General features: G+C 56.8%; 6 protein-coding genes across 6 annotated transcripts; 4 read left to right on the top strand and 2 right to left on the bottom strand.

Moving 5' to 3' along the window:
* Positions 1-423: 423 nt before the first annotated feature.
* MYCTH_2301054 (uncharacterized protein) lies at positions 424-1,531 on the top strand. Its single transcript, XM_003661493.1, has one exon. The coding sequence runs from the start codon at positions 568-570 to the stop codon at positions 1,489-1,491; it is 924 nt and encodes a 307-aa protein (XP_003661541.1). The 5' UTR covers positions 424-567; the 3' UTR covers positions 1,492-1,531.
* A 545-nt stretch (positions 1,532-2,076) lies between these two features.
* Positions 2,077-2,912, top strand: MYCTH_2301055 (uncharacterized protein). Its single transcript, XM_003661494.1, has 3 exons — positions 2,077-2,241; positions 2,316-2,455; positions 2,535-2,912. Exons 1-3 carry the CDS (start codon positions 2,214-2,216, stop codon positions 2,679-2,681), a joined length of 315 nt encoding a protein of 104 aa, XP_003661542.1. The 5' UTR covers positions 2,077-2,213; the 3' UTR covers positions 2,682-2,912.
* A 269-nt stretch (positions 2,913-3,181) lies between these two features.
* Positions 3,182-5,010, top strand: MYCTH_2057586 (uncharacterized protein; the record flags this gene model as incomplete). Its single annotated transcript, XM_003661495.1, has 3 exons — positions 3,182-3,357; positions 3,459-3,779; positions 4,086-5,010. The coding sequence occupies 3 exons, from the start codon at positions 3,182-3,184 to the stop codon at positions 5,008-5,010; spliced, it is 1,422 nt and encodes a 473-aa protein (XP_003661543.1).
* Positions 5,011-5,150: 140 nt separating this feature from the next.
* MYCTH_2301059 (uncharacterized protein) lies at positions 5,151-6,631 on the bottom strand. The gene is made up of 3 exons (XM_003661496.1): positions 6,496-6,631; positions 6,302-6,394; positions 5,151-6,212 (listed from the first exon to the last, which is right to left on the bottom strand). The coding sequence occupies exons 1-3, from the start codon at positions 6,544-6,546 to the stop codon at positions 5,292-5,294; spliced, it is 1,065 nt and encodes a 354-aa protein (XP_003661544.1). The 5' UTR covers positions 6,547-6,631; the 3' UTR covers positions 5,151-5,291.
* Positions 6,632-7,596: 965 nt separating this feature from the next.
* On the top strand, positions 7,597-10,986 carry MYCTH_2301060 (uncharacterized protein). Its single transcript, XM_003661497.1, has 2 exons — positions 7,597-8,747; positions 8,803-10,986. Exons 1-2 carry the CDS (start codon positions 8,197-8,199, stop codon positions 10,802-10,804), a joined length of 2,553 nt encoding a protein of 850 aa, XP_003661545.1. The 5' UTR covers positions 7,597-8,196; the 3' UTR covers positions 10,805-10,986.
* A 457-nt stretch (positions 10,987-11,443) lies between these two features.
* MYCTH_2301062 (uncharacterized protein) lies at positions 11,444-13,502 on the bottom strand. The gene has a single exon (XM_003661498.1). It carries the CDS (start codon positions 13,390-13,392, stop codon positions 11,512-11,514), a length of 1,881 nt encoding a protein of 626 aa, XP_003661546.1. The 5' UTR covers positions 13,393-13,502; the 3' UTR covers positions 11,444-11,511.
* Between the last annotated feature and the right edge of the window lie 11 nt (positions 13,503-13,513).

A 13,513-nucleotide genomic window follows, 5' to 3' on the forward strand; every position in this document is an offset into this window, starting at 1 on the left:
GATCTGCTGTGCAATGCCGCGGCGGCTGTGCAAGCCATGTTCGTGTTTAACTATCGATAACTGAATTGTGGAATGCAGTGGGGGGTGTGCAAGGTATGTCAGTGGCGGATCGGGACCACCCTTCAATTTCCCCTGACCCGATACGCCCGGCTGTCGCGGTGATGTGGTGCGGCCTGGGAAATGTGACGCTGATGCGTGGCGTTGGCATGTTCCGGTTTGATTCTTGGGTTGGATGCGAGTGCACGCCTGACGCCAGCTCGCAGCGGGAATCCGGTTGATTGGATCACAGCTCGAGTTTCGAGGTATGTCCCTGCCTGAAGCGGAGAGTCTTTAAAGGGGTTGAACCGCCACTCTGCCGTTTGTTTCTTGGTCTTCGCTGTGTCTCTGATCGGCAAAAGGGGCGACGATCTGCCAACTTACCCCCTCCTCTCCATACACCATCATTGTTGGATGTCGTTTAGACATTCCACTTCCCGCTCGTTTATCCTCTTTTGATTCTGGCTTACTCAAAGTCTCCCTCCCTACCGTCACCATCAAGAGGCACATTCCCCTTGATTTTACGTTGACATGAAGCCCACTGTCCTTTTCACACTCCTGGCCAGCGGTGCCTACGCAGCCGCGACGCCCGCCATTCCAGGTTACTCACCCCGTACCCGCGGCATGAACCCGCACCATCACGCCCCCCTCCGCCTCCTCCACACCTTTACCCCCATCAGCACCTCCGGCAAGAGCTTCCGCCTCCTCGCGTCCTCCACAGAATCCACCAAAGGCGGGGCGATTCTTGGGCTCCCGGACAACGACCTGTCCACCGTCCGCACGACAATCCGTATCCCCGCGGCCAAGATGCCCACGGCGGGCCCGACGGCCAACAACACAGTCGGCGAGTATGCCGCGTCCTTCTGGGTGGGCATCGACAGCGCTACCGACGCCTGCGGGGCCGGCGGCTCGCTGCGCGCCGGGGTGGACATCTTCTGGGACGGCACGCTCGGCGGACAGCAGACCCCGTTCGCGTGGTACCAGGGGCCCGGGCAGGCCGACGTAGTCGGGTTTGGCGGCGGGTTCCCCGTCGGGGAGGGGGACCTGGTGCGGCTCACGCTCGAGGCGGGACCTGCGGGCGGGGAGGAGATCGCGGTGGTGGCCGAGAACTTTGGGCGGAACGTGACCCGTGCCGACGAGGGCGCTGTACCGGTCAGGAAGGTGCGGAAGGTGCTGCCGGCGGAGGCGGGCGGGCAGAAGCTGTGCCGCGGCGAGGCCGCCTGGATGGTCGAGGACTTTCCGCTCCAGGGCCGGCCCGAATTCCCAACGGCGCTGGCCAACTTTACGAGCGTCACGTTTAACACCGGGATCACGCTCGACGATGGAACGGAGAAAGATCTCACAGGCGCCGAAGTACTGGATATCCAACTCGAAGCGCAGGGCGGACGATTGACGAGCTGTGAGGTGGTTGATGATAGGAACGTAAAGTGCGCAAGGGTGGTGGGCGACAACTAATAGATGCAGTTGGTTCTGTTAAGTAATGTCTTAATGTATGAACGAGTAGCGGGGTGTAATTAATCATTTTGCAACGATTATTAGAGCGCAAGGATACTATAAATAACTGGTAGTAATTTGGAAGAATATGATGGCCCTCCGGAAGGTACTAGGCTTGAAATCAAATATAACTGTAGAAAAGAAAGAGAGACAACACAACGGAGAAAATAATCGGATAACACTATACACGGACAGACAAAGACTTTGACACTAAGTTCGATTGAATCCCCTGAACTGTTAATCTACTCTGGCCTTTTCGCATATTGCGTAGCATTGCTGCCTAATAGCTCTCCAAGTAAGAAGGAGCAACCCAGGAAGATTTAAATTTTCCATTGACCGCGTTCTCCATTGACCGCGGGGCATCAGTGTCTGATTATTCGTTTTTCTGCACATCCAGAAAGACTCTGCAGCCCCATTTCCTATCAGCTTATGCCTCTCCTGGCCGATTTGGAGACCTCTACTGCCGAGATAGTGTGGCGGTGCATATCCAATCATGTAGCGTGTGGCTTGTGAGTCAGTCCTGTGGCATTGTGCTCTCGGCGCCAAGTGCCCGGAACCAAGCTGCCGCCGGTCCGTGCACTCAGGTTCAATCGCCGACGATACCACGAACGAGCAACACGAGCGACTCGCCCCGGTGATACCTTAACTTCAAGACCACATCGAATCGTTTAACACAGCCCGCCATGGCCTCAGGATACGGCTTGAACGGGGGTAAGTGTTCTCGCGCGACTCAATGGCTCAAACAATGCACAAAATTCGCATTTCCGCTGATTGTCTCGTCGCAGGCCCGTCCCGCTGCTTTCCCTTCTGGCAGGAGCTGCTTTCGTGCTACGTTATCAACGGTGCCGAGGAAGATGGCGCGGGCAAGCGAAAGTGTGTGCCCGCGATGGAGGACTACTACGAATGCCTGCACCACCGGAAAGAGGTCCGCCGCCCCTCGTCGAACCTTTGTCTCACAAATCTCTCGCACAGCCCTGGCTGACCCGTCTTGCTTTGCTCTACAGGCTGCAAGGGTAAAGATGCTACAAGCTGCCTACCGACAGTCCGAAGCCAAGAAGCTGCAGGAGAATCCCCCAACGGCTGGCCAAATACGGAATCTTGGGTTGCTAGACAAGGAGGAGGATACCAAGAAGGTGCTGGGGTCGAGCTAGAGCACTGCCGACAGAACTGCGATTGCCATCCAATTCTGTGCATATTTGGATGCCCATTGGCGTCTTATCTTGAAGAGGCTGTGATGTTGCCGAAACTGAATGACTGTTATTCTTAGGCGAGCCACGCCAGTCAATGGGTGTAGAGTGCCCTGCAACCGAGTGCTGCGCGGAATAGGTCCTCTTGTTACCCCAGTTATTTCATACCCTCAAAGGACCCTCAGCGGCTGGAGGCAACGCTCTTGGGGAGCTCCGGATGCTGAACTGCAGTTCGCCGGTGGCATCTGGAATCGGCGGCATCAGGCCATTTATCCGATGTGCCTTCCCCGGTCCGCCAGTCACTGCCACGGCCGCCTTTGCTCGGGCAGTTGTTTCCCCCAACCCAAATTTATCCTCACCCACTCTAGGCTTGCTTCGGGCCTTTTTCATCATCACTTCTGTATTCAACTTCGCTGTCAATGCTCTCCGGTCGCAGTTGGTTGTCCTCGCTGAAACAACACAAAATGCCATGTCTCCGCGGCGTCGAGCTTTCGCTGACCACGATACCTTCTAACGAGCCGATTCCCGAATACCCACACCCGGAAGGTACATCGGCTCGGCTCCTAGGTACTCTCTTGAGCGGCCAAAACGGTCAGGCTTCACAGCGCAAGACCGGTCCGACGGTGGCCGTTTACATACCGTCGGTTCCAGGTAAGTTAACTCCGTTCCATGCCACCCGAGGCACTCGTGCAGCAAGGGCAGCCTGATTATTTTAGGTTCTTCATTTGCCATTGATTATAGCATCAACACTGCGCCATCTACTCCCTGCAAGTACGTTTTCTTCCGGCTCTACATGAACGGCCGTCCCATTGCCGCTTGGGGAATCGATCCGGTCGTTCGACTGAAGGGGAAGGTTACCAAGTCCCTATGGGTACCCTCTGAGCTCTACCATGGCCAGGTCGGATTCGAAGGTCGCAACTTTGTGTTCCTACCTGGTCAGGAGCACAAGTCTGTCGCCGAGGACGGCGGCCTTATCGAGATCCAGGTATTCCGGGCGAGAGAGAGACGTGCTCGCGCACCTAGGTTGGAAGAGTTTAGGCATCGGGAGAGTTACGGAATTGCGTGAGTATTTTGCGATAGTTCTCAGGTTTCTCCTACTCATCATCGATTTGTGCTTGCTAGCATACCCAGTGTTGGCCTCGTTGATCAGCCGCAAGATGCCTGTTTCTATGACTGGCATCTGCTTGATGCAAAGGACTCACCTTTTGCCACCTTCCGGTTTCATTATCGCTCCTTGAACAACCTCAAAGAGCTGAATCTCATTCCCGAAACCGAACTCGAGCTTCTCTGCTCCGTTTCTCCAAAGGTTCTTCGCATTCTTGCCAACGCACAAGAGGATGAAGAGTCACTAGACGACACATCGGAGAGCAGGTCATTCCGGTCGGATAACACGGACGAAGCCGTGTTTCACGAGCGTAGCAGAGGGGTGACAGTTTTGGGAAACTTGGAGTCAGCAGGTTACCACCTCAAAAGCCCACCAGAGCTCTTTCCAGTCATATCGTCCAATGCCAAAGTCCCTCAGCCGAGCAAGGCGCTCCGCGACGCATATCTCGAGTCCTATCTGCAGCGCCCTCTCCCGCAGCTTCCCTCGGAGGAGCCCAATCGGCGCTCAAGACGGTCTTCTGCAGCATCGGCAACGTCGGCTACATCGGCTACTCCGTCGATAACGCCTTCGCTTCTGCGAGATCTGGAGGAAGATTCTCTCGACCTCGAGGAAGTCGACATTGGGATTGCACGAGTTGTTCAGCTTGCCCCCTCTGAGTCAGCCACTGATCTCGTTGGGGATGAGAATTCCGGTTCGGTTAACTATTCCGTATCTGATTATGAGACGTCTCCAAAGTCCCAAGGTGATTCCTTTCCGGTAGAGGAGAGGATGTCACCCGGTCGCTACTTACCCACAACTGGCAGCGGACTCGACCGCGGCATTGCTCTTTTCACACCGCCCAAGCGAACAGTCATTTCCAGCGAACCGAAGAATGAGGAGTCATTGCCAGGGTGTTTTGCATCCCATCACCATCTCCCGTGCTTTGAGACCGCAGCGTTGGGTGAGCTGGAACGGCGGGGTGCGAGACGATCTCCTAATCGCGCAGGGCATGTTGACGTTGCTGCCCGTCCCGAATCCAGTCCACAGGCGGGCAAGGGCCACGGCAAGTCGCTCTTCGCCGGGCTGCGCAGGAAGAAAAGCATTGGGTCGCCGAGTAAGCTGGGTTTGTCTAGGCCGGGCAATGGCGGAAGCATTGTTCAGCGTGCTACGGGAAGCCGGATCTGGCCATGTCCGGGCCCGGATGACTAGCCGCTACTTTCGTTTCCCTACGACCATCCCTCTCCTTATCCGAACGATCTATAACGGTGAAGCGACAGACGTGGATTACCACATTAGCCGCTCGTTTTGATAAAGGCGCCAGACAGGGATTCAGCTAAGGCGAGAGTATTAATATTTGCGTTCGAGCAGAAGAGCGGTCTGAGCATAAGTTTCGAGACGGGACAGAGTACCTTCGTCTCCTAGGTATCAGTATCTTGAACGCCGAGGATGTGGCCATGTCGTCTCTCTCTAGTGTCACTCAGAAATGGTATTTACCACCATTTCTCAAATAAGACCCTCTTCTGGTCCATGCCAAAACCCTCTGGCGACACTAACGCCTCGACAAAATCATCAGTCATGCGCGGCACGCCGCAGATGTAGATGACTGTGGCTCCCTTGTTCTTTCCAACAGCTTCTTGCACGTCCCTTACCGTCATCCTCTTCCTAGAGAACGGAACTAGATCTGCACCGCCATTACAACTCACTACACCCTGTCTCTCCGCCTCTTGTGCTCCGCTGCCAGCGAATACGCCCCCGGTAAGGAACAGCTTCAACCGGCCCTTGACCCTTCCGCTCCGAAACAGCCGCGCGACCCGTTCCAGGAAGAGTATCCCACTCCCGGACACAGCGCCGGAGTCTTGCTCCTCCTCCCCGCCGCGCGGGTCCCTCACGCTGTACAGCACCTCCACCTCGAGATCCGCCCACCGGCTGCCGCCCCCCGCTGCCGCCGCCTGCTCGCCTATCCAGACGAGCATGCTTACTAGCGGGTTGATGCCCATCCCGCCGGCGACGAACACGGCCTTGCGCAGGGAGGAGAGCAAGGGGGGCGGCAGGGCCGGGGGGAAGACGAAGCTGCCGCCGACGCGGACGCGGACGGGGCTGTGGAGGAGGCGAGTGCGGGGGAGAAAGAGGTAGGCGGCGGCGGGGTTCTGCGGCGAGTGCTGGATCGCGAGCTCGATGTACGCGCTTGCTTCGCCTTTTCCTTCTCCTTCGTCTCCTTCTTTCGCATCTTCTTCGACATTTCCTACTGGGGGTTGAAGAGGGTGGTTGGGGTCATGGCTGGGGTCGGGGGTGTGTCTTCTTCTTCTTCTGGGCGAGGCTGCAGAGGGGGAGGAGGTGATGGTGAAGCCGCCTGGTTTGGTGACCCCGGCTTCTGGGGGTGGGTAGAGGTCCACCCATTGACCGGGGAGGAACTGGAATTAGGTTTGTAACGTTGAACACAGGTCGGTGAAGAGGGGATGAGGGGAAGAAGAGAGTGAAGGCGAGAAGGTGGGGAACTTACGGTTATGTTGTCATCTGGGGGGATGGCAAGGCGGAAGATGCGAACGGTCGGGGAGAATTGGGTGATGCGGGAGATGGTGAGGGTATGCAGGGACTGATATGGGAGTCAGGCCGGCCGCAAAGGGAAAACGGGATGGAATGAGTTGGAGGGAGGAAAGGGAGGGGCAGACGAGGGTTAGGGGAAGGGAAACAAACGGTGTCGCGTGGCTCATGGGCCGTTCGCTCGATATGGCTTTGGTTGCCCATAGTGCAGAAAGGATGAGGAGAGCTGGCTGTACAGGAGAGCTCGGTTGTGGACAGGCCGATAAATCAACTGCAGAGACGGGACCGGCTCACGATCTGTCCGGATGTGTTGCCGGAGATATTGTCCTGTTTGTTCGTTGCACGGATGGTGGGGCGCTCGGCCTGTGTCGAACTCTAGACTCGTGTATGTAATCCGTACATACCTTAGACAAGGTATGTACAGTACCTATCTTATATGCCCTACTTCCATCCGGAGCCCGATGTGCAAAGTAGTGTACAAAAGCCGGGTGTTAGTGTTTGTGTAGGTAGACAGGCTGCCAAGGTTCCAGAATGCCGGGCTGAGAATATGACTACCTAGTCAAGAGCGGAGGGGCCACCACAACCAGGGTAAGGTGCTAGTGTAGGTGGCATGGGTGCAACGCGTGCCGCAGCAGCGTCGGGTGTACAGTACCTTAACCAAGGCAAGTACGGCGGAACGTGCTAGGGCAAGGAACCGAATTCCCACTCTTGTCGGACAGTTAATCTTAGGAATGCACTCTTATTTTTATTTGATTCAACCTGGGAGCAAGCACACATCTCTTTCAGTCTGAACCATTTACAGCATGTTGGCACCGCTACCGTTGTATTCACAAGTCACAAGCCCCACAATTAACTGCTGTGAAGAACGGCCCGGCGCACATCCAGCGACCCACCTGCACCCTCGTCCCACGATCCAGATCTAACAAGAGAGTCGACCGAGGAGCGACATAACTTTGCAGCCAGAGCTGAGAGCGGTTCGAGGCCCGCCCGAATGCAAGGCCCTCAGAATGCGCATAGGTCGAAACTGTGCGTTCTGCGACTCCTACCAACCTCGACCGTAACCGGACCAGAGCGTAACAGCCCGGGTTCGTCTCGATTTTCACAAGACTGCAAACTTGATTCCGGATTATGGGTACGACGACACGCACTTTTTCGGGCCGACCAAACAAATCACTGACAGTGCTGGTGTCTACTACTACAGATCTCTAGCGGGAAGCAAGCAGGATGCCGTTTCCGGGGTTAGGCTTCCTTGTACGTCGAGTCAATGCGGACTAGCGACCCGGTTGCTGATCGAGACAGAAAAAGTTCGCACCTCGGCCGCACGTCGATACTCTGACCTTCGACCTCGGTTGCCCTCCGGAACGACCTCGAGCGAGCACAAACCGCCCGTCTGACCCAAATCCTCCGTCAAAGCGACAAAAGACACTCGGCAACGCTCCTAGCAGCAGGGGTCCGAACGAGGACATCATAGACCTGGATCAGGAACCCATGTCACGCACAGAGCGGCGCGGCAGCCAGACGAGCCTTGCTCACTCTGTATCGTCGGGTCTTCCGGAATACCAATATGTGGAAGCGTTTACCAAGGGGGATAGCCGCTCAAACAGGCGCAAACGCCAACCGCATACAAGTCAACCTCTATCCGTGCCCGGTCATGTTAGCCGAGTACGGACGTCTGGCCAACCCGAACAAATTGATAGCTTTGATGAACTCTCCCCGGCGCCGAAGCCTAGCTCTAGCGCGCACCGAACCGTCCGCCTCAACTCTACCAACAAGGCAACACCTGTGACCCTCCAGGACTCCGCAGATGAACATATCCTTGGGCACACGACACGGTCGGGGCAACGACTGCCGGGGATGAAGCGGCCTAGGAAACGCTTACTCGATGAGACTGCCGATGGGCCGGATGAGCTTACGGATGGGACTCGTGGCAAGCAAGCCTTCAGTTCGAACGCCGGACAACCAAGCGGAGTCCCGCCAATGGTTGACGCACCCAGTCTGTCCAAGAGGGGGGATATGAAACGAACGAACTGGTCACAGAAGGCCGGCACGGACACTGCCCCTGCCGGCGTTAGCATACAAGCGGCTGTATGCGAGCCAAACCTTCGATGCATCGCCAAGGAGGACCAACCGTGCTTTTTTTTACGACCCAGCGGCATGGAGTTGCGTGTGTTCACGCGTGACGGCGATGAGGCCGAGCCGTGTGACTGGCTCAAGATTACAAACAAGGCGAAGTTGTTAGCGTACCATCCGGAGTCCAGCCTCATCAAAATCAGCCAAGCAATGGACCCCTCAGCCTTGATCGGGGGATTGATGATGCTGAAATTTCGCTCCAAATCGGACGTTTCATGGGTTGTTAACTGGGCCCGTGACAATCTGGGGCTCCGTCTTGTTCAGGAATCCGAAAGGTATTGTTGCCTGATCAGTTTTGTGAACGTGGGAAACAGCACTGACAGTACGCAGTCACCGGCTGCACATGACTTGGGATAATCTCAATTCGAGGATCAGCCAGGCGGGTAGCCAGGCTTCGACAAGGCGGTTACCCAACGGGAACTCTCACCCTCAGCCACGGGCAATTGAGAAATCTCCCAAGGCAAACGCTGTCCTACCCGAGGGCGCGTCGCCGAGTACGTCGACAAGCGCCCGGACTCCTCTTCGACGTCAGATGCAAGTTTCAGTCCAGCAATCATCAACCCCTCGTTTTCAAATCGACATCTCTGGCGAACACGCTTCTCATGAACCGCGCTCATTGAGGTCGGGACGAACCATTCGACAGCTGGAGAAACTTGACTCACCTCCGCTACCTACCTTTCGTCGCTGGTCGGATGAGAACAGTGACTGGGCAAAGGACTGGGAGACCCCGTTGATCGTCCGACGCACCACTGTGGACAAAGAAGACATACCCAGGCTTGACGAGGGCCAATGTCTGAACGACAATCTCATCGGATATGGTCTCAGGTATTTGTTCGACGAGCACAAAAATACAGCGGAGGGTTTGCGCGATCGTGTTTATCTTCACAACTCCTTCTTTTACGAGAAACTGAAGGCGCCAAGGGGCGCGATCAACTATGATGGCGTGAAGAATTGGACAGCAAAGGTGGATTTGCTGTCCTATGACTACATCATCGTGCCGGTAAACGAGCACTACCACTGGTGGGTGGCCATCATTTGCAACCCTGGCAAGCTGGACCCGGACTCGAGAAGGCTTCCAGCCAAACGTCACAGTCTGAGCGATGAGCAGGACAGCAAAGCCGAAGGGGAAGTTCCAGAGGTGGAAATGACAGACGTAACGCAAAAGCGGCCTTCCCCATCCCCAGAAGGGTCTTCAGCAAGCGGGGTCGACTTGATCAAGTCTGACATTGTCGACTTGGTTTCCGAGGATAAGCACGTCGGAACTGGGCAATCTCCCAGCTCTAAAGGAAAGCGAGCTCGGAAAGCGAAACCCGGCCCCAAGCTGTTGAATCCAGACGACCCAAGGATTATCACCCTCGATTCCTTGGGTTCAACGCACACACAGGCTATCGGACACCTTAAGAAGTATCTTTTAGCCGAGTTCGAGCATAAGCGCCATAAGGTCATCACCGAGACGCCTCCGAATTTCGGAATGAGAGCAAAGAGAATACCAGAACAGAACAATTTGTGCGACTGTGGCATTTACCTTCTCGGCTACATCCAGCAATTTGTTGAGAATCCAGACAGATTCATTCAGAAGCTGCTTCGAGAGGAGCCGCTTGAGTGGGATTTCGACCCTTCACACTTGCGTCAACTCTGGCGCGAAACAATATTAAGCGAGAAGAGAAGTCAGCGGAAGAAGCAGCCGGCATCGCAAGGAAGCCGATGCTCCTCAACTGCCGTGTCTACTCCCAAGAAGAGCACAACACCCAGTCGCCACACATCCCCAGAAACGAGCGAGAACAGACCCAACGGCGCATCAGAGGCCAATCGTGAGGCAAAAGATGGTTCCTCGGAACTTCCGGCCTCCGCCAAGGCTGCTGAGAGCCCGGCAAAGCCCATTACTCTTGAGCCGGAAGATCGCAACGAACCACAACACCCACCGCGGGCAAGTAGTAATGAGCAGCCACAGCCTTCGGCGCCGTCGTCTTCGATTGCCGCTCAAACGGATTGTGCTAATGACGGCGATGTGCTTGAGTCTATTGAGTCGAGCGAGCCGGCTGAGCCGGAAGATCCTACATTCATACGCCAACTTTCCTCTTCGACATCGACCAAGTCGGCCGATGACGGGGCTGGTCTCCTGGAAGTTGACTCGAAGGAATCCAAGTCCCCGGCTCGACAAAAGAGAGCCACATACGAGTCGACAACGAAAGGGCAAGACTCGGTGCCTAAGAGCTGCTTTCCGCATACCAGCAGCCGCTTCGTCATTGACTCTAGTATGGATCTCGACCCGGTTGTGGAGAAGGCGGAGATGGTGCGGGAACCGGATTCGATCGATCTCACTAGTGAGTGACACCGGGGATCGTTCGGCTGGGGATCGTAAGAGCCGGCTGCTGGCTCCGGTCTCCTCGGAAGGTTGCTCATCTGGCAACACCCCCTTTTCCGTTTCTGGTGTGGTCACCTGATGCCTTCTAGGGCTCCATGGCTTCACTACTCCTCCTGGTTTGTTTAGGACTGGTGCTACAGGGCGATCATAGCATAGCGTCGCGGCATGTGGGCGGGTGCGGGATGGTGCTTTCCCCAATAGGCATGGCATATCATGGAATGGCATGGTGTTCGGCGCTGAGAGTGGTTATAGTTCTCCTCGGTGTTTCTGGACTTTGAGTGTGTCTACGAATCTCCTTTTCAACCGGTTTCCTTGAGATCTAGCTCGCATATGTTGATACCGTGGTATGCACTCTCGGTTAAGTGGGCAGTTTTCCAGTGGAACATAAGAGACAGGGAGAGAGACACAGGAGCCAGAGGAACCTCGGTGGCTGGCCATGGAACGTGCTCTAAAAAACTGCAATTCCCATGCACAATGATTTCGCGGTGCCAAAGAACAACAAGAGGGTCGCTTTGCGAACAGAATTCTACCCCGTAAATTTTACACATCATCCGAACTGAGGAGGGTTTCCGACTCCTGCCTGCCCTGCCTTGTTCCCCGCCTCATGGTATATAGGCCGACAACAGATCCATGCTCTAGGTTTTGCGTCCTACCACAACTTGCCGAGCGAGCAGCTAATCGTCCCCCTCAGATCCCGTTAACCGCCCGTTCTGCTCATCCCCATTCTGCTTCTTCGACACCACCTTGGGGACCTCGAAAATGACGGCGCCGCACCGACCCTCCCTCATGGTCTTCCACCTGCCGAGCCGCATCTCCTTGCCCGTGACAACCACGACGCAGAGGCCGTCCCGCCCCCTGTCGCCGCGCTCAAACATGGCGATGTCGTTGACAATGCCGCGGACGAGGAAGCCGCGGTTCAGTTCTTCTTTCTCCTTGTCGCGTGTCTCGTTCGATGTTGGTGTCGTTGCTGCTGCTGCTGTTGTTGCTGCTGTTGTTGTTGTTGCTGCTGCAGCTGGTGATGTTGCTGAGGCGCCACCCAACACGCCGACGGTCTCAATCTTCCTCTTATCCTCGCTCAATTTCCATACCCGCACGTAGCCATCCCAGCTGCCGCTCAGGATGACGTCCGAGTACGGGATCGTCCGCAACGCGGTGATGCCGCGTGGCTGCGGCGCAGGGACGACACTCGGATCCGGGACCTCGTCGGCCGACGCCTTGGAGGGCTTCAGGGGCGGCTCGATGCCGTGAGCGCGCGGGATGACGTGCAGCGGCTTCTTGCGCTGGATGCTCCAGAGCGCGAGGTCGCCGTTGTCGCTGCCCGTCACGAAGATGTCGTCGTCGATCATGGCCACGCGGTCCATGCTGCCCTCGTGCGCGGCCGAGGCCGGGTCCACGCCGGGCGGCAGGCGGTTCTTCCTGCCCTCGCCGGGCCCGCCGCCGCCGCGGAAGACGAGCTGCGACTCCTCGGGCACTTTCCAGTAGCGCGCGGTGCGGTCGCGCGCGCCGACGCTCACGCAGCGCTCCTGCGCCAGCGCGTCCACGTCGAGGATCTCGTCCTGGTGGCCGAACAGCGTCTCGACGTAGGCGAGCTCGTCGAGCGACCAGACCTTGACCGTGCGGTCCTTGGAGCACGAGAAGAGCTGGTTGGTGCCGCGGCGAAAAGCGAGACCTGTGACGGCGTCGCGGTGCTGCGTGAAGGCGCGGATCGGCTTGAGGTCGGCGGCGTTGTAGACGACGAGCCGGCGGTCGGCGCCGCCCGTCACCACGTATTTGCCGTCCTGGGAGGCTCTGACGGTAAGGGGAATGCCGGTGTGGCCTTGGTATGTCTTGTCCTTCGCTTTGCTCGGATTGGATTTCGCGAAGCATATCCTCTCGGGCCGCCGCTTGGGCGGTGCGGGCGGTTTCTTAGGCTTCCTCTTTGTCGTCTGCGGCCATTGGTCCTTGGGCAGGTCTTGCAGCTTCCACTTTGTGAGGTAGCCGTCCTTGGTTGTCGTGTATGCGTACGGGGGGCATACGGCGACCGAGGTCACCGAGCCCGAGTTCCAGCGGAACTGCGTGTGCGATGCCTCCCCGAAGTTCAGCTCGGCGGCCAATCGGCGGTAGACCTTGCCCTTGGATTCTGCCACGTCCTCCTGCAGCCGCTCGGCAAGGAGGTCTCTGTCAATCTGTTCGGCATCAAAGGCATACTCGTCTTCCAATTCCACCTCTTTCCGCGTCTTCTCGAGATACCGCTGTGCTAGCCTCAACCGCTTCTCTGCCGCCGTCTCTCCTCCGGCATCCGACTCGTCCGAATCGGCCTCGGAGTCGCTCCTGTCCCTGACTTCATCTTCGCTCTCGTCGCTTTCCAGATCGCTGCCTGATATCGATTCGTCTCGCTCGACGGCCTTCTTCTTCTTCTTCTTCGGGACTGCCGCTGCTGCATTGGCGGGGCCCTTACTTGATGGCTTAGACGATGATGTCTTGGTCGTCGCCAGGCGTTTCTTTGGGGTTGTTTCTGCCGCCGCCGTGCGTTTCCTCTTCTTCTGACCCCCCGGTGCTGTAAAGAAGGACGACATTGTGGCGGTTGCGGCCGGTGGTGTTGGGTTTCGGCGCTGTCGTCTGCGCTTTTCCACTGCCTCTGCATGGGCCTGCTCTCAAAATTTCTGAGCGGGTCCAGAAAAAAAGTTAGCTTGCATC

Source organism: Thermothelomyces thermophilus, chromosome 2 (assembly GCF_000226095.1).
Source record: "Thermothelomyces thermophilus ATCC 42464 chromosome 2, complete sequence".
Lineage (NCBI taxonomy): Eukaryota > Fungi > Ascomycota > Sordariomycetes > Sordariales > Chaetomiaceae > Thermothelomyces > Thermothelomyces thermophilus.